Source organism: Erinaceus europaeus, chromosome 11, assembly GCF_950295315.1.
Source record: "Erinaceus europaeus chromosome 11, mEriEur2.1, whole genome shotgun sequence".
NCBI lineage: Eukaryota > Metazoa > Chordata > Mammalia > Eulipotyphla > Erinaceidae > Erinaceus > Erinaceus europaeus.
In genome coordinates, this window is record NC_080172.1 from 95623930 (window position 1) to 95643983 (window position 20054).

A 20054-nucleotide genomic window follows, 5' to 3' on the forward strand; every position below is an offset into this window, starting at 1 on the left:
ACTTAGACGGCGTGCTCTTTGGCCCTGTACACAACCCAGATAGATTTGAGCGCAGCTCCCACTGTAGCAAAGGAAGCTTCCTTTGCAGCTATGGCTTCTCTCACTCTCTCTCAGTCTTAAAAAAAATAAAAGAAAGCAGTCTGGGAGGTGGTGCACTGGGTATAATGTTGGACTTTCGGTTGTAAATATAAAAGTTTTAGGAAGGTATAATGTAGGACAAAACTTCTGTAACTCCTCAGATATGAATCTAATTAATAGTGTCTTACTGTAATCTCTATCTGTTTTATTTTATTTTTTTTTCCTTTTTAGATTTATCTCTGAAGCCTTAAACATGAAAGTCTGGAGTACCAACACTATACTGTGGTCCCTAGCCTTTCTATCATGTTTTTTTGACAACCGTAGGATAAGAAGGGTACAATTCCACGCAGTTCTCACCACTGAACATAGGCATTGGCAGGTCGATCCATATTCCCAGCTTGCCTCTCTCTTTCCCTAGTTGGGCAGGGCTCCGGAGAATCGGAGCTCCAAGACACATTGGTGGGGTGGTCTGCCCAGGGAAGTCCAATTGATATCATGTTAGCATCTGGAACCTGGTGGCTGAAAGAAGAGTTAACATATAAAGCCAAACAAACTGTTTACTAATCGTGAACCTAAAGGCTGGAATATTGCAGATGAAGAGTTGAGGGGGTCTCCATTTTGTACATAGTTAGTAGGCCTATTTTAGTTCTATTCCAAAGGACCCAGTCCCCACCTGCAGGGAGGAAGGATCACAAGTGGTGAAACAGGTGTCTTTCTCGCTTCCCCTGGCAAAATAGCTAGCTTACCAGATAATGCACTAGCTTTGCATGTGACCCAGGTTCAAACTAGGAACCTTGGGCATGTAAGCCCAGTACCTTACCAGTTGTACTCTGTCCCCAAGTACTCTGAGAACACTTTAAATTTAGAGATTTTAAAATATTTAAAGTAAAGGGCCAGGTGGTTGAGCATACATTATTATAGTGCACAAGGACCTAGGTTTGAGCCCAGTCCCCACCTACAGCAGGAAAGCTTTTTTTTTTTTTAAATTCCCTTTTGTTGCCCTTGTTGTTCTATTGTCGTAATTATTATTGTTGTTGTCATTGTTGGGTAGCTCAGAGAGAAATGGAGAGAGGAGGGGAAGACAGAGAGGGGAAGAGAAAGGTAGACACCTGCAGACCTGCTTCACCGCCTGTAAAGCGACTCTCCTGCAGGTGGGGAGCCGGGCACTCGAACCGGTCCTTTCACTTTGTGCCACCTGCGCTTAACCCACTGTGCTACCGCCGGACTCCCTAGCAGGAAAGCTTTATGAGTAGTGAAGCATTGCTGCAGGTATCTCTTTTTCTCTCTCCTTCTCTACCTCCCTCTCCCCCCTCAATTTCTGGCTGTCTCTAAAGTATTGACTTTAAAATATAATCTAGGACTAGGAGATAGCATAATGGATAAAGCGTTAGACTCTCAAGCATGAGGTTTAATAACTAACATTCAATTTTTGTTTCTTCTTTCCATATTATCAAGGCCTACTGTGTAACAGAACCTGGAGCAGGTTCTGATGTAGCTGGCATCAAAACCAAAGCAGAAAAGAAAGGAAATGAATATATTATTAATGGTCAAAAGATGTGGATAACCAATGGAGGAAAAGCTAATTGGTATGTTGTTTAAAACATGTCTGTATATTGTTTCTTCATTGTGTTATATTCAGATCACTTCTTCCCATTATTATTACATTATCACAACTAAGATGAAGTTTATTCGTGGAACTGGAAGATCCATAAAAGTTTATATAGTTTAGTAATTTTCAAAAACTACTTTGAGCCTCTTGGTAATTAATTTTTTTCCATTGATTAATTTATGGATAGAGACAGAAATTGAGAGGGGGAGGGGAGATAGAGAGGGAAGAGACAGAAAGACACCTGCAGCCCCCCCTTCACCACTTGGGAAGCTTTCCCCATGCAGGTGGGGACCAGGGGCTTCAACACTGTAATGGGTGCACTTATCTAGCTGCACTACCACCAGGCCCCAGAAATTCACTTTCTAAGGTAAAATAAAACAAACCACTTGCTATGGTTGACTCTAAGAAAGCTATTAGAACTTGGGGCCCTGGGGTGGCATACACAGGAGGGCACATATTACCATGTAGCGTCTGGACCCCACCTACACAAAGGAAGCTTCACATGTGGGTGAAGCAGTATTATAGATCTCTCTGTCTCTCTTTCTCTGTCCCTCTCTATTTCTTCCTATCTCAAGAAAGAAGGTGTGGTAGGAAGGAAAGAAGGGAGGGAGGGAGGAAGGGAGAAAAAAAAAAAGCCAACAGAATCTGTGGAGTTTCATTGCAAGCACCAAGCCCCATCAATAACCCTGATGGAGAAAGAGGGAGAGGGAGAGGGAGAGAAAGAGGGAGGCCTCCATCTACTTGCCTTATAGCATATTTATTTATTAATATGAAAGAAGGAAAAAAGGAACCAGGACACTCTGGCACAGGCAATGTTGAGGATCAAACTTGGGACCTGGTGTTTTTTTATTTTATTTCTTTAACATATTTATTTTAATGAGAGAATCCATAAGCTAGAGCTGAACAGTGTTATAGATACAAAGGAAGAGAGAGAGGGAGAGGGAGAGGGAGAGGGAGAGGGAGAGAGAGACTGACTAACCAGAACACTGTTCAGCTCTAGCTTCTGGTGGTGCTAAGAATTGAACCTGGGACCTTGGAGCCTTGGGCATGAAAGTTTTGCATAACCGTTAATGCTGTCTCCTCAGCTCAGGACCTAGTGCTTTTTTTTAAAGTTCAAAGCCGTGAACCAGGTGGTTGTGCACCTGGATTTTATTTATTTATTTATTTATTTATTTATTTATTTATTTATTATAAGAGCACTGCTCAGCTCTGGCTTATGGTGGTGGGGAGGATTGAACCTGGTACTTTTGAAGCATGAGAGTCTCTTTGCATAACCATTATGCCATCTACCCCTACCTTTTTTTTTTAAGATTATTTACTTTAAGAGAGAGGAAAAAGAGAAACAGAGCATCACTTGATTTTAAGCAATAATGAATAGCAGTCTTAAAGCAGAATATCTTTCAAGATATAATAATAATAATAATTGGGAATTAATGCTATTATCTTTGTCATCATGTGTTATGTATTAGGTATTTTTTATTGGCTCGCTCTGATCCAGATCCTAAGACTTCTGCTAGTAAAGCCTTTACTGGATTTATTGTGGAAGCAGATACTCCTGGAATACAGATTGGAAGAAAGGTAAAGTTACATTTATCAGAGATTCAAACCTGATATATTATTTTAATTATAAAGTACACAATTGCTATTTGTTCCCTTAGTGAAAATATTTTATTTTCATTTGGATAAAAATAAAATGATAGCAGGGAGTTGGGCGGTAGTACAGTGGGTTAAGCGCAGGTGGCACTAAGCGCATGGACCGACGAAGGATCCGGGTTCGAGCCCCCAGCTCCCCACCTGCAGGGGTGTCACTTCATAGGCGGTAAATCAGCAGGTCTGTGGGTGTCTGTCGTTCTCTCTCCCCTCTGTCTTCCCCTTCTCTCTCCATTTCTCTCTGTCCTATCCAATGATGACATCAGTAACAACAATAATAAAAAAATACTATCAAAAAATTTATTTCAAAAATGAACTTAAAAAAAATAAAATACAATGATAGCAAGAAAATAAATATATAAGTTGTTTTTGGTGTTATTAGGTGAAGCAGTCTGCACAATGCTGAACATTTTTAAATGCTTAGAATTTTTTTTCTCATTTTTGGTCACCATCAAGGTTTTATTGCTCAGAGAAAGAGACCACAGTATCCATACTGCCTCCAGTGTGGTGGTGACCAGTCTCAAATCTGGGTTGCACATGTGGCAGAGCAGTATACTATCCAAGCGAGCTATTTTACTGGTCCTATTTCATTCATGTTACTGAACATTGAAGTAATTTACTCAAGGTTACAGACTTGTCCTAGGATTTTTCCAGAGCAGTTTCTGACACTATTTTATTTTAAGAGTCTGTATAATAGATATTAAAGAGTGTGTAGAAATTAAAAAGGCCCCTAGGACTAACAAGATAGCTCAGTTGGATAGTATGCCTCAGGGCTGTAGTGCCTTTCTCTCTGTCTCTCTGGCCCTGTCTTTGTCTGTCTCAAAACGTTGGCCTAGGACAGGGAAGCCCCAGTGGAGAGCATAAACAACCAAGCATGTGCCCTTGCTGGTTGACTGCTGGCACCTTTGTCCTAAAGCCTGCAGATGGGCTGAGGCAGGGAGAGGTAATAATTAGCCTGTTGTGAAGCAGGAGTGTCATGAACTTACCATACTGCTAGGGATATGAAAAGAAGAAATATGAATTGCTACTTCATCAAGAGCCAGCCCCACACAAATGATCCCTATGGCTTTGGAGACAGTTGAGATAGAAGACATGATGGATCCCAATTCAAGGATGCCTAAGGAGAGAGCCCAGGTATTGCTTAAATGCCTGGGATTAGAGTCATGCATAACCTCCACATTTTTGTGGGACCACAGATATAGCAGAAATGAATCTGTGGCGTTCAGGAGGAGAGCTCAGACTTTTTTTATATATATATTTATTCCCTTTTGTTGCCCTTATTGTTTTATTGTTGTAGGCATTATTGACGTTATTGATGTCATTGTTGGATAGAACAGAGAGAAATGGAGAGAGGAGGGGAAGACAGAGAGGGGTAGAGAAAGACAGACACCTGCAGACCTGCTTTACCGCCTGTGAAGCAACTGCCCTGCAGGTGGGGAGCTGTTGTCTCGAACTGGGATCCTTATGCCAGTCCCTGTGCTTTGCACCACCTGTGTTTAACCCTCTGTGCCACCGCCCGACTCCCAAGCTCAGACTTTCTAAGAGATGATCTAAGAGAGTCTAGGTTTTTTTTTTTCTTAAATATTGGGGTCCAATGTACAACAGATATATGATTTCTATGATCCTATATAAAGAAGCAAAGGCTTTGACTATAACAGAGACAGTTTTTGAATGAGATCTTCAAGGCCCAGAAAGTCAAATCTGTGAAGGCACATTTGAATTATGAGTAATGTTCACCCACATTCTCCTCAACATGCAGACAGATAAGAAGTACATTATGAGCACAACAAAAGGGAATAAATAAATATTTTTAAAAGTATATTATAAGGAAACTAACAAGCTCATCAATCACTTACAGTTGTGGAAAGAGCAATTTATTTACTTTTTAATTTATTTTTTAATTATCTTTAATTTATTGGATAGAGACAGCCAGAAATCTGGGAAGGGGATGACAGAGAGAGAGAGACAGAGAGACACCTGCAACACTGCCTCACCACTCACAAGGAAAGAGCAATTTATGAGGAACAACACTAACCTTTTACCTGATCTGATTTCCTGCCAGCCACTTGGAGTGAACTTTTATGCTTTGCAGAAGATAAGTCAACCTTTCTACTGCTTCAGAGTGGTCAAGTACTTCCTTCTGCTACAGCCACTCCTGCTGTAATATCCGTCACCCAACCCCCAGCAAATTCTTGAGGCAAAAATCCTTAGCCTCTTCAGTAGTGGAATGTTGCATCCACCCTCTGCCATTGCCAGAAATACCAGGAACCAGGATTTTTTTTTTTTTAACTGCAGTGAATAGCCAGTTTCAACAACAATCACAGGTTTCTGGTTATCGTTTCCCAACATGTTGGAACAAGAGAAGAATTTGTTGGTGTCCTGTGTCCCAGGCCTGGGAATCCTTCCTAAGTGTTTTATGGCCAATCAGTTGTCTGACGCCTCCCAGTTACATGACTGGCCAGAAGGTTGTTTACCATAAGTATCAGATTTCAGAATGTCCGTGTACAGAAATATCTAGACACCTTACTCAGTGGCCCAGGTCTCTCCAAGCTGCTTAATTAGATTATAGCACAGATGGCATGGTTGCAGGCCTCTGTGGACTTTTACCAGAGCTATTACTGAGGTTAAATCTCTCTATAACTGACCCTCCCACCCCACCCTGCTCTCTCAACTCCCATTTATTACATTCTGAATAGAGTTACTTGGTAGATTTTTTTTTTTTGTACTTATTCAGATCTACAGTCAGTATCTAAGTTTTAACTGCCTGCCCTTTCCTACCCAAGGCTGTGTTACTTTTTCCTCCCAGAGTTAGAGTTTATGCTGCATTTGGCGAGGTGTGTGTCTATGAGGGAGGAGTGCACGTGCATTTGTTTATTGTAGAAGATAAATAGCTGTGGTCAGGAGGTGGCGCAGTGGATAAGGCTTTAGGCTCTCAAGCATGAGGTCCCAAGTTCAACCCCTGGCAGCACATGTACCAGTGATGTCTGGTTCTTTCTCTCCTATCATTTCTCACAAATAAATAAAATCTTTGAAAAAAAAAAAAAAAAGAAGAAGAAGATAAATAGCTGACATTATTGTGCTCAAGGACCTGGGCTTAAGCCCCCCGTCCTCTACTGCAGGAAGAAAGCTTCATCAACTGTAAAGCAGTGCTGCAGGTATCTATTTCTCCCACTCTTGTCTCCCCTTCTCAATTTCTCTCTCAAGGGGGGAAAAAAAGGTACTGGCAGTGATGTTCCTGGTTGAGTGCCCATATTACAAAATCTAAGAACTGGGGTTCAGGCCCCTAGTCTCTACCTGCAGGAGGGAAACTTAATGAGTAGTGAAGTAGAGATGCAGATGTCTCTCTTTCTCTCTCCCTCTCTGTATTCCCTTCTCAGTTTCTCTCTGTCCTATCAAGTAAATATTAAAAAGGGAGGAAGGGAGGGAACATCTCTGGATTCACTAGATAGTATACATTTCTTTGATCTCTACTAACTGGATTGAAGGAGAGATGGAAAGAAGACAAAAAACAGTCGGCTGAGTTTAGAAAGGCATTTTCATGTCAGTAGCCATGACCTTTGTTCACTTTGGACCTAACAAGCTTTTCCAGCTTCATACGGGCTACTCATCACTCGAGCTATTGCCTGCAGTTCCTTCCTGCCAGAGTAGCAAACTGGGCTTGGAGATGTAATGTCATTGTGCCCCACCCCACATACAGGAATCTGCTTAAAGATACATAAATCAACTATGGTATAGACTTGTTGATGGCATGGCAGCCCCAGGAAGTAGATACTTCTCTTCTGCCTGACCCAAGGTTGGGTTTTGTTTTTTGCGTTTTTCTCATTTTGCTGGAGGATCCTTAGTGAACTGAACAGCCCAGTTGCCAGCAAGTTATACAAACTGAGTCTGGTCCACAGTCACTTGCCCCCTTGAACAGTTTCATCAGCAACTCCCCCCCTCCATTGGTAATCTAGTGGAGTGGTTCTGAGAAGGCATCTCTAGATTCTTGGAGTGAACACCTTTTTCTTTTTTTTTTTTTTAGAGATTGTTTCAAAGTTTAGGCTGAAAAATTAGTCTCCTGTTTCATCTAAACTTTTAATCTGTTTTCTGTTGGTATGCTTCTAATTCTGCTTCTAAAAACCCCTTCTGTTCATTGGTTTAATACCCCTCTTTAACACTGTATTCTATTTACATAACCACTGTATTCTATTTACATAACCACTGCAGGGCATTGGTTTAATCCCCACTGGTTCATGATGAGTTTTTGCTCCGCACCCTCTCCTGTCACACTCTGATTTTCACCAGTCACTTTTCTTTCCACCCTCTCTACGTCACATCCTGTTCATACCCTACTTGGAAAGTATATATAAGGACAGCATTGTTAGTTTTAGTTTTAGTTTAGCTTAGCTTGGCATAGATTGTGCTGCGTCCTGCATGAATAAAGAGATACTGCGTACAGCCCAGCCATGAGTCTCTGGTCATCTGTCTCCACCCACGAAGCTAGTCCGACATAATGGCGCCTGAAACAGGGACCAGCACTGACGTGGGACCTAAACCGCCCATCTCCCAGATAAGTAAACCTGGCTACCCATCCGCCATGGGTTGCCTTTCTACTTATGAAGAGGTTTACCAAAGCCTCTACTGTTTCACCATGAGACAGTTTCTCTGTCTCTGGAACATTTTGCTCTGGGTCACACTTTGGTTCCCTGACCGGGAACTTTGGTTTCTTATGACCCTAATCATAGAGCTTGGGAGGTGCACAGAGATTTCTCCTTGGACTTTCTGGATTCCCTCTCCCATGTTTCCTGAGGAAAAGGACTACATTTTGCTCCGGGCCACAATTTGGTTCTTTATGACTGTGATCGTAGACCTTGGGATATGCACGGAGATTTCCCCTGGGACTTTCTGGACTTCTTATCGCATGTTTCCCATGGAGAAGGACTACTCTAATTTGAGGAGCATTCTCGAGTACCCTGGCAGTCCCCAAGAATGGAGACATGTGGCTAGTTCTGCTCTCCTGATTGGATTCTTTCTTCGATGGGAAGACGCTTTTAAAAATGGGTGCCTGCAGCAATCCAGCAGGAACCATCAGAAGCATCCTAAATGGAATTTTGGGGAGCTTTTTGGACTAGGATGCCCTCCGGGGACTCATGATGCTACATGGTGAGATCTGTTTCGTAAGAGAGTGATTTGAATGACTGAATTTTTGTTTGACATTGACTTTAAAAAAAAAAATGCTGGATGCAGCCATGATTTCTAGAGACATCCAGAAACAATCCAAAAAATAGTTTTTTCCTCCTTTAATTTTTTTTTTTATGTCTTGGCATAAATCTGAAACATTTAATCCTGAAAACGGTATGAGTTATGGGCAGGGCAGATAGTGCAATGATTATGTTAATGATTCTCATGCCTGAGGCTTCTAACCATGGTTCTTCTGTTTACCTTTCCACATTTTATTGAGTTTAAACTGTTTAAACAACCTTAAAATCATACTAGAAAAGACTTCCAATTATAATGGAGTTATCAATTATAGTAAACTTTTAATCTGCTACAAGTTTTGTTTGACAAGTAAGTGAATTTCAGTTGTCAAGTCTTCACATGAAAAAGCATCTACTCAAATGGAATTCCTGGAAATCCATTTGGACCCCTGGTCTCTGACATTGCCCACAAGATGGAATGACTACAACGCACCACCAGAAACCAATGATGTGACCTGGCATGACCTGAAGAAACAGATTCACAGACTCCAAAACTCACTCTCTACAGAAAAACGGAATTCCGGTGGCCGACATTCCCCATTGAGACAGATGTGCAGCGTTTCATCCCTTGGCATTTTCTTCCGTGGTCATCTACTTTGGACTGACACTTCCATCGGACTTACTGGTACACGCTGCTGTGTTTCTCAAAGACTTAACTTCAGCCAGAGCCTTGGGACTTTATAGGCCATGTCTACTCGCCTGCAAGCTCTGTTCCCAGAGGCAGGAAACTCCCCCTCCTTACTAGGTCATGCCCACAGAGGTAGGAAATGCCCTTTGAGGCAAGAGATGTCCACATAGGCATGAAGCGCCCCCAGAGGCAAGAAATGCCCTTTCGCCTGCTAGACCTTGCCCTTTGAGACAGGAAACGCCCCCTCAGGCCTCTCCTTGGCATCACACTGGTTATTGCTGCTTGCCTATTTTGTTTTCCATGTCTTATGCCAGTTCTTTTGAAAACACCTGTCCAATATAGGTTTCTGTTCACTCCACAATCCTGATACTATGGCCACTAGTTAAAAAGAAAGGGGGAATTGTTGGTATGCTTCTAATTCTGCTTCTAAAAACCCCTTCTGCTTCATTGGTTTAATACCTCTGCTTAACACTGTATTCTATTTACATAACCACTGTATTCTATTTACATAACCACTGCAGGGCATTGGTTTAATCCCCACTGGTTCATGATGTGTTTTTGCTCCGCCCCCTCTCCTGTCACACCCTGATTTTCACCAGTCACTTTTCTCTCCACCCTGTCTACGTCACATCCTGTTCACACCCTACTTGGAAAGTATATATAAGGATAGCATTGTTAGTTTTAGTTTTAGTTTAGCTTAGCTTGGCATAGATTGTGCTGCGTCCTGCATGAATAAAGAGATACTGCGTATAGCCCAGCCATGAGTTTCTGGTCATCTGTCTCCACTCGCGAAGCCAGCCCGACAGTTTTCTGAGCAGCTCGAACCTGGATCCTTACGCCGGTTCTTACCCTTTGTGCCACGTGCCCTTAACCTGCTATGCTACTACCTGACTCCCCCCCATTTTAAAAAAAATTTTTTTTGTATTTTCTCTTTTGTTGTCCTTGTTGTTTTTTTATTGTTGTTGTAGTTATTATTGTTGTTGGATAGGATAGAGAGAAATGAAGAGAGGAGGGGACGACAGAGAGGGGGAGAAAAAGATAGACACCTGCAGACCTGCTTCACCACCTGTGAAGCGACCCCCCTGCAGGCGGGGAGTCGGAGGCTCGAACCAAGATCCTTTTGCTGGTCACTGTGCTTCGCGCCACATGCACTTAACCTGCTGTGCTACTGTCCAACTCCCATCCCCCCCTTTTTTTAAAAAAAGATTTTTATTTATTTATGAGAAAGATAGGAGGAGAGAGAACCAGACATCACTCTGGCACATGTGCTGCCAGGGACCGAACTCAGGACCTCATACTTGAGAGTCCAAAGCTTTATCAATGCGCCACCTTCCAGACAACTAGAAGTATTTCTTTCCCTTTTTTTTTCTTTTTAGTATTTATTTATTTATTCCCTTTTGTTGCCCTTGTTATTTTTTTATTGTTGTAGTTATTCTTATTGTCGTCCTTGTTGGATAGGACAGAGAAATGGAGAGAGGAGGGGAAGACAGAAAGGGGGAGAGAAAGATAGACCCCTGTAGACCTGCTTCACCACTGGTGAAGCTAATACCCTGCAGGTGGGGTGCTGGGGGCTTGAACCAGGATCCTTACACTGGTCCTTGTGCTTAAAAGATTAAATAAAAAACCTAAACTTTAAAACACAGGGTTAAATTTATAGTCATCTCAAGTGTAAAGGATCTAACAGTTTGTACTTTTTCAGTAGTAAATGCCGCGGACCACCACAGTGGATGAGCAGTAGGAGGGTCAGGGGTCTCGAAGGCAACCTCCCCGGTGGGTCAGGAGTCGGCGTGAGGGAGAACAGATAGACACCACACTCTATTGGAGGGTGAATCTGGACTCATTTTAATAGTGAAACTGCATTAGCTTTTATACTTTTTTCAGGTTACATTTAGGTTGCCTAAACAACCAGCTTAGTCTTGTGGCATTGGCAGGCTACATGTTACTCCCCTATAACTGTAAAGAATGGTACAATATTTCGTATCGCCCTGTTCTCAGGGGAGGTCATACCCAGAATTGTTTTTGACTTTTGCGGAGGGTTATTTCTATCATTAATCTTCTATGGGGGGCAAACGGATCTTTGCCTAGTCGTGGACCACTGCTCATCTAGGTCTGATACAGTTTAAGTATTAATCTTTCTTTGTTTCAATACGTCAGCTTGTACCAGGGAGGCCTCAATCTCTGTATTCTTTCTTTGAGGGGCAGGTAATAACATGACTTCTTTTGTCTGTCTATGTTGACCCACCTTCCCCACTTTCATAATGTAACTTTCAAATATGCCCCTGTGTAAGAGAGAGGGGGTGCTTCTGACTCTCCATTCCCACCAGGCACTGCCAAAGCATTATTAATCAATTGTGACAGTATAATTATTTGTAGCAATAATGGGGGGAGAATGCGTCGACCCAATTCTCGTCCTCCTGCCCAGCTTCCTTCAAGTCTGAATGCAGGTCCAGAGGAGATGACCCTGTCAGGATTCCTGGTGAACTTTGATGGGGTGCCGCAAGTAAACTCTTGATTTTATCTTATTTTCTGACTCATTTCCTCAACTTTCCCCACTTAAAAAAATCTCAAATTCAAAAAAGGCTTACTCTGAATTCACATTATATACTAGGCACTATTTTAGATACTGTGGATTCTTGAAGCATCAAAACACAAACATTTTTCACTTGGAAAGCTTGTTTTCTAGTGAGAAAGAGATAATTATGTATTTTTAAGCTCATTTATTTTTTGGAAATGACATTTTACATTTTAGAAATTATCTGGTGCAACCTAGGAGGTGGTACAGTGGCTAAAGCACTAGACCAAAGAGCATGAGGTCCAGAGTTCAATCCTCAGCATCGCATGGGCCAAAGTCATGCCGTGGTTCTCTCCTATGTGTGTTCTCACTCTCTAATGAATACACAAGTGGGTTTTAAAGAAATTAGATGGCATGAGATAGTACCTCCAGAATTTGGGGCTTAAGTGTTACTATGGGCAAGGACCTAGGTTCCAGTCCCCACCTCTGGGGAGGGAGGGAAACTTCATAACTAGTAGAGCAGTGCTGCAGATGTTTCTCCTTTTTCTCCCTCTCCCTCTCTTTCTCTGTTTCTGTCAGAAAACATTAATAATAATAATAATATACCAGGAACCATAGCATCATGCTGGCACCTATTAGTTGCATCATGCAACTATTACCCTGCTAGCAAGAAGAAGAAGAAGGAGAAGATAAAGAAAGAAGGAAGGAAGGAAGGAGGGAAAGAAAAAAAGATTTGGTGTCTGGGATGAGTCTGGCAAACAGAATAAAATGTTTTCATAAACAAGTGTTGCCTCATATGTGAAAATCTAATATACTAAACTTTATTGACTTGTAAAGTCAAAGAATTGTTGTTTTCATGTGGGTTAAACTATGTATTACTGTCTCCATTTCCTCAAACCTGGAAAAGTATCATTATTAAAGTAAGCAAATTAAAGATTTAGTTTTCAGTTTTATGCTCTCACTGGCCCTTTTCACTAGGCAAAACAGCTATTACAGATCATAATTTGTCAACCCTGACATTAGACCATTGCAGAAAGTCATAAAAACAGAGGTTAGAATAAAATGTCATGCTTGCCCCCCAAAGTTCCTTCATACATACAGTTTTCCTTTTTCAGGAAATAAATATGGGTCAACGATGTTCAGATACAAGAGGAATTGTTTTTGAAGACGTGAAAGTGCCCAAAGAAAATGTTTTAATTGGCGAGGGAGCTGGTTTCAAAATTGCAATGGGAGCCTTTGATAAAACTAGGCCACCGGTGAGTAATATGACTCAATAATATGTATGGATTTTTTTTTTTTATTATTGCATTCAGTAGTTTTAACATTACATGTTGTATTTTTTTTTTCTGTTTTAATAACCACTACAGTTATCAAGGGGAGAGAGAGAAGTATTTTTCCTTAGTTGTTAGAATTCTTTAACTCTGTTGTTGCCTTTCATAGAAGTTACTTAAGCAGGGCAATGGGTAGATAGCATAATTGTTATGCAAACAGACTCTCATTCCTGAGGCTCTAGAGTCACAGGTTCAATCCCCTGCACCACCATAAACCAGAGCTGAACAATGCTCTGGTTAAAAAAAAGAAAAAGAAATTACTTAAGCAAATACATAATTACCATTACCATAGTTGCTACTAGACTTAGAGAAAAGCAGTTCACATTTGATTTAGTCATTCCTACTCTTTCCACTCTGTTACTTAATAAGATTATTTCCTAAGGAACGTCCCTTTTTTATAAATATATTTATTTATTTTGGATAGAGACAGAGAGAAATTGAGAGGGATAGGAACTATAAGGGGGGGAGACACCTGCAGCACTGCTTCAACTCTCATGAAGCTTCCCTCCTATAGGTGGGGACTGGGTACTTGAACCTGTATCCTTGAGTACTGTGAAGTGTGCGCTTAACCAGGTGCGCCACAACCTGGCCCCAGGAACCTTCCCTTGTTAAACAGAAAGAATGACTTATTTCTACATACCTCACAAGTGCCTCCATTAATCTTTAATTCATATATTATAAATTTAAATACTGAATCCTTCAAAACATGTCTCCTTTCTTATAGTTTTGGTTATCTTATTACTGTGTAGTCCTTAATTTGGGATAATAGGCAAATAGCTATTATACTTGTGTGCTTTAAAAATGGCATGAACCTTGATCCAGGAACGGCACAGTAGAGGAAAATGTTGACTCTCAAGCATGAGAGCCTGCGTTCAGTCCCTCGCATTGCTTGTGCCATAATGGTGTTCTGTTTCTCTCTCCTCATAATTAATTAATAAATCTTTTTAGGGAGGTATGGACTTTTTTTTTTTTTTTTTTAGATTTTATTTATTTATGAGAAAGATAGGAGGAGAGAGAAAGAACCAGACATCACTCTGGCACATGTGCTGCCGGGGATTGAACTCAGGGCCTCATGCTTAAGAGTCCAAAGCTTTATCACTACGCCACCTTCCGGACCACGATTTTTGCTTTATTTTATGTTAAAATACTAGGTTGCAGCTGGTGCTGTGGGATTAGCACAAAGAGCTTTGGATGAAGCTACCAAATATGCTCTGGACAGGAAAACTTTTGGAAAACTACTAGTAGAGGTAATTTTAATACTGTACTTGCCTTGCTCAAATGTAATGTGTTGATTTTCACCTAAATAATTGAAAATTACCTTTTTTCTTCTTATTATCAGAGCACTGCACAGTTCTGTATGGTGATGAGAGAAATTAAATTTGGGACCTCAGAACTTCAGACATGAAAATCTTTTATATAACACATTATACTGTCTCCCCCACCCAAAAATTATCTTTTAAATACAAACTATTTCTGCGTTGGGAACAAGAAAGTAATATAATCTACCAGGATGAGTTTCAATAGCAGATTTTCTTTATATTCTGCTACTAACCATATTATTCACTCAGGGACAATTAAAAAGAACAGCTAGGGCCAGGAAGTAGTTCTTACATCAAAACACACATCTTATGTGTGAGAACCTGGATGTGAGTCACTGGCATTACAAGGGCACAGTGCAGGTAACTCCATGAACAGTGTTATAGTGCTATAGTGTGTCTCCTTTTCTCTCTGTCTCTCTCTCTTTTTGTCTCAAGTTGTTAGAATGAAAAAATTCACCAGGAGCAATGGAATCACATAGGCGTCAGTGGGCAAATAGAAAATAACAGCTAGAATATATTCTGTGCCTATTTTAAAACATACATTTTAAGTATATAATGTAATTCTCCCAGTACTTTCATTGTTTTGATAGTAGTAAAATGTGCATCAAAGATTAGGAAACTACAATTCAGAAAAGTAATTTGTCCAAAGCCATAAAACTTAAAGTTCATAGACCCAGCATTCCATTTCATGTTCTTAACCCCTATTTATTTCTCTCTCTTTTTAGAGATTCTATTTATTTACTAGTGAGAAAGATAGGAAACAGAGAGAGAGAGAGAGAGAGAGAGAGAGAACCAGACACTACAGCATCAGAATGTCACCCAGCACTACAGCAGTCCTATGTGGTGTCAGGGTTGGAGTCAGGGCCACATTGTGGCAGTACCCACACTTTGCCTGCCAGGTGAACTAAGCTGTCTCTCAGGACCTATGTCTCCTAGTGTATCAGATAAATTTGAGTTACACTTTTTATATTAAAGAGTCTCATTTCTCTCATGAATTTTTACTTAAGTTTTTTTTTTTTTTGAGAGGGTTAGAGAGAGAAGAAAAGACACCTACATCACTGTCCCACCTCTTATGAAGCTGCCCCTGCAGTTGTGGAGTAGGAGTTTGAACCTGGGTCCTCTTGTATAGTAATGTGTGTGCTCTACAAGGTGCATCACCACCCAGTCTTAATTTCACACTTATCAAATACTGATGCTGCACCCCTTTCTCCTTGAAAAAGTCACTCTGAAGCAGTGCTGCTCTCTGCTCTCAGGTCAACAATAACAACAACAACAATTTTTTTTTAAGTTCCCAGCAAAAAACTGTTCAATCAATGGTTAAATATCCTTGAACTTTTTCCTTCTTAATTCTAGCATCAAGCAGTATCATTTCTGCTGGCTGAAATGGCAATGAAAGTTGAACTAGCTAGACTGAGTTACCAGAGAGCAGCATGGGAGGTTGATAATGGTCGTCGAAATACCTATTTTGCCTCTATCGCAAAAGCATTTGCTGGAGATATTGCCAACCAGTTAGCTTCTGATGCTGTGCAAATTTTTGGAGGCAATGGATTTAATACAGAGTATCCTGTAGAAAAACTAATGAGAGACGCCAAGATCTATCAGGTAAAGTTTAAAATGAGTTTTGTTAATTTCTTTTTTTTTGGGGGGGGGGGTATTCATAACTGAGGGCAGATTTTTCATTGGGGATTTTATGCTATTAGTAGTAAGAAATGACTATCATAGATGGCTGAGAGATAAATGTTTTTATAAATGAATAACAAAGATGAATCTTACCTTTTAATATATGCCTTAATAAGAGGGGAGGTGTTGGCTAACAATAAAAAAAGGTATGTAGGGAGTCGGGCAGTAGCACAGCAGGTTAAGTGCACATGGCGCAAAGCGCAAGGACCGGCATTAGGATCCTGGTTCAAGCCCCCAGCTCCCCACCTATAAGGGAGTCCCTTCACAGGTGGTGAAGCAGGTCTGCAGGTGTCTATCTTTCTCTCCCCATCTCTGTCTTCCCCTCCTCTCTACATTTCTCTCTGTCCTGTACAACAATGACGATATCAATAACAACAATAATAACTACAACAACAATGAAAAACAAGGGCAACAAAAGGGAAAATAAATTAATTAAAAATAAAAATTTTAAAAACGGTATGTAGATTATGTCTGAACCAGCCTTCTTTGACTCCGAACACAGTAGCTAATCTTAATCTACTCTTTGCTCTCCTGAAATATATTTAGCATTTAAAATTATTTGCATGAGAGAGAATGAGAACTAGAACACTACTATGGCAAATAGGATGCTGGGGATTAAATCCAGGACCCCACGCTTGAAAATCCAGATTTTTATCCACTATGCCACCTCTCAGATCACAATAATTTTCTCTTCTAAATTAAATTTGAGGTGTGAAAGTTAGAATGTGGCACACTGTTATGATTTGCAAGGACCTGCCTGGGTTCAAGACCCTGGGTCCCCACCTGCAATTGGGAAGCTTCATGAGTAGTGAAGCAGTGCTGCAGGTACCTTTTTCTCTCTACCTCTCTGCCTCTCCATTCCCACTCAATTTCTCTTTTACTCTATCTGGTAAATTTATTAAATAGAAAAATAAATTGGTGGTTAGAAAACCTTAGAGCTAGGAGTATTTTAAATACAAAATAGAAGCATGTATGTTATACACAAGGCTTAATCATAACCCTTGCTCCCTTAACTCCCACTATCTCCAGCAAATTACTGGACAAGTTTAGTCATGATATCTAATGGTGTAATCAAAGAATGCTAGAGTAAGAAGGAAATTTAAATGTAGCGCAACTCCTCAATTTAAATATGCATAACTAAAGACCAGTATTTGTGCCTTATCCAATGCTTTTTAAAAGAATATATTTTGGGGAGTCGGGTGGTAGCACTGCGTTAAGCACACGTGGCGCAAAGCACAAGGACCCGTGTAAGGATCCCGGTTGCAGCCACCAGCTCCCCACCTGTACTGGAGTCGCTTCACAAGCGGTGAAGCAGGTCTGCGGGTATCTATCTTTCTCTCCCCCTCTCTGTCTTCCCCTCCTCTCTCCATTTCTCTCTGCCCTGTCCAACAATGACAACATCAGTAACAACAACAATAATAACTACAACAACAAAAACAGCAAGGGCAACAAAAGGGAATAAGTAAATAAATATTTTTTTAAAAAGAGGAAAAATATAGTGACTGAAGGTGACAAATTAGCTAAAACAATTCAGAAAAGTTGGAGAGATAGTTTTAGCAACATTAAGCTTTAGTTTCCCCAGACTTTTTCAAATGCCAATATCCTTTTGCTTTTTAAAATTCCAATATTTGGTAAGTGACTTTAAAATATAATTAGTAGTCACTGCAAAATTATTTATTTTCATGGCTTTCACAAAATTCAGGCTTTCGAATCACTGTCGATAAGAACCTTTATGTAGTTTGATTCAGCTTGACAATTACAATGGCACTTACGCTGTTGTTTAAAATATTGAGCAAGGGCTGCTTTGTGATGTGTGCAACCCAGATTAAAGCCTGACCTTTCACTGCATTGAAGGAAGCTCCAATGCTATGTACTCTTTCTTTCTTTCTCTTTCACATAATAAGTAAATAAATATTGAGTATATTTAGCTATATGTACGGGACATATTTAACATGTTTATATTTCCTTACAGATTTATGAAGGTACAGCACAAATTCAAAGGCTTATAGTAGCCCGTGAACACATTGGCCGGTATAAAAGTTAAAGATCCATATGGAACATGATTGACTGTTAAGTAATGAGAACACAATCCACTACTTAAGCTTGAATTTGTTTTTTTCAGTGAAAACTTTTAAATAGTCTCATGCTGATCTATGCAACTTTTCTATGCAATATTTGCTTTTACTTTTGTTTAATTGTATGATTTACCTTTTATCAAATAGATTTAATTAAAGTTATGTTTTGTCATTAGTGTTACATTAGTAATCTAGAAAAATACACTTGTCATTTTCACCTCTTAAGATTAAAGTAATAAAAAATTAAAGTAATAGAAATTCTTTAGGATTTCAGTATTTTTACAGATTACAATGGGATTATAAAATTATTCAGGATGTTTCAAAATTTATATTGGGGAAAAAGATATGGGCACCATCAAATAACGTTGTAGACTTGCAGAATAATATTAAAAGAGATCGGGAGTTGGGCGGTAGTGCAGTGGGTTAAGCGCAGGTGGTGCAAAGCACAAGGACTGGTCTAAGGATCCCAGTTGGAGCCCCCAGCTCCCCACCTACAGGGGAGTCACTTCACAAGCAGTGAAGCAGGTCTGCAGATGTGTCTTTCTCTCCCCTTCTGTCTTCCCCTCCTCTCTCCATTTCTCTCTGTCTTATCCAACAACAACGACATTAGTAACAACAACAAGGGCAACAAAAAGGAATAAATATTAAAAAAAAAAATTTTAAATATTAAAGGAGACCATGTTACCGCAGGTTGGAAAACATTTATTTTTATTTCAACACAGTAGTAGTCAAAAACTTGATGTTTGTACTTTTGCTTTGTACAGCAACCAAAATTACTTGAAAATTCTTTTTTATTTCTGAGTCCACATTTCACCTATGTAACAAATTAATAAAATTTGGCTTAAATTATTTTTATACAACTACAGATCTGAGTAACTTCTGTTCTGTTTATACAATAACATTTGAGATAAATTCTACAAGGAAACATGAATAAAAATTGTTCAAATTTATTAGTATATCTATAGATTTTTCAGGAAATTTTATTTCTTTAATTCTGTATACTTTGTACTTTGCTTAGTGTGATGGAAGAAAGTCATATGTTTTGTTGTTTTTATTTGTTTGTTTCCCTCCAGGGTTACTGCTGGGGCTCAGTTCCTGCACCTGGAGTCCACTGCTCCTGGAGGCTATTTTTTTTCCCTTTTGTTGCCCTTGTTTTTTTATCATTGTTGTGGTTATTATTATTGTTGTTGTCGTTGTTGATGTCATCATTATCGGATAGAACAGAGAGAAATGGAGAGGGGGAGAAAAAGAGACACCTACAGACCTGCTTCACCAATGCCCTACAGGTGGGGAACTGGGGACTCAAACCAGGATCTTTATGCTGGTCCTTGCACTTTGCACCATATGCACTTAACCCACTGAGCTACTGCCGCTGGACCTCTATTGTTTTTATGTTTACCAGAGCATTGTTCTGCTTTGGCTTATGGTGATGTGGGGATTGATTCTAGGACTTTGGAGCCTCAGGCATGAGAGTCTCTTTGAATAACCACTGTGCTATCTCCCTTGCCCCAGAGTTTTGTTTATTTTTCCTTTCTTTTTTCCTTTATTGGAGGATTAACGTTTTACATTTGACAGTGAATACAATAGTTTGTACATGCATAACATTTCCACAAACAATACAACCCCAACTAGGTCCTCTGTCATCCTTTTCCAGGACCTGTACTCTCCTCCCCCCCCACCCCAGAAACTTTTACTTTGGTGCAATACACTAACTCCAGTCCAGGTTCTGCTTAGTGTTTTCTCTTCTGATCTTGTTTTTCAACTTAGAGTGAGACCATCCCATATTCATCCTTCTGTTTCTGACTTATTTCACTTAACATGAATTTTTCAAGGTCCATCCAAGATCGGCTGAAAATGGTCAAGTCACCATTTTTTTATAGTTGAGTAGCATTCCATTGTGTGTATAGACCACAACTTGCTCAGCCACTCATATGT

At 40.1% G+C, this 20054-nt stretch overlaps 1 protein-coding gene and 1 long non-coding RNA gene across 2 annotated transcripts in view; both read left to right on the forward strand.

Moving 5' to 3' along the window:
* The window catches only part of ACADM (acyl-CoA dehydrogenase medium chain), a 30026-nt gene extending 11649 nt beyond the window's left edge, over positions 1–18377 (forward strand). The window contains exons 7-12 of the mRNA XM_007528112.3: positions 1534–1664; positions 3157–3265; positions 12830–12970; positions 14197–14292; positions 15718–15966; positions 18017–18377. Of these exons, the coding sequence (XP_007528174.1) occupies positions 1534–1664; positions 3157–3265; positions 12830–12970; positions 14197–14292; positions 15718–15966; positions 18017–18088 (798 nt within the window). The 3' untranslated portion in view covers positions 18089–18377. The remainder of the gene's footprint in view (positions 1–1533; positions 1665–3156; positions 3266–12829; positions 12971–14196; positions 14293–15717; positions 15967–18016) is intronic.
* Positions 1–19075, forward strand: part of LOC132541431 (uncharacterized) — a 610114-nt gene extending 591039 nt beyond the window's left edge. Inside the window, exon 2 of the long non-coding RNA XR_009552633.1 lies at positions 18645–19075. This is a non-coding gene — a long non-coding RNA (uncharacterized LOC132541431). The remainder of the gene's footprint in view (positions 1–18644) is intronic.
* Positions 19076–20054: the final 979 nt, after the last annotated feature.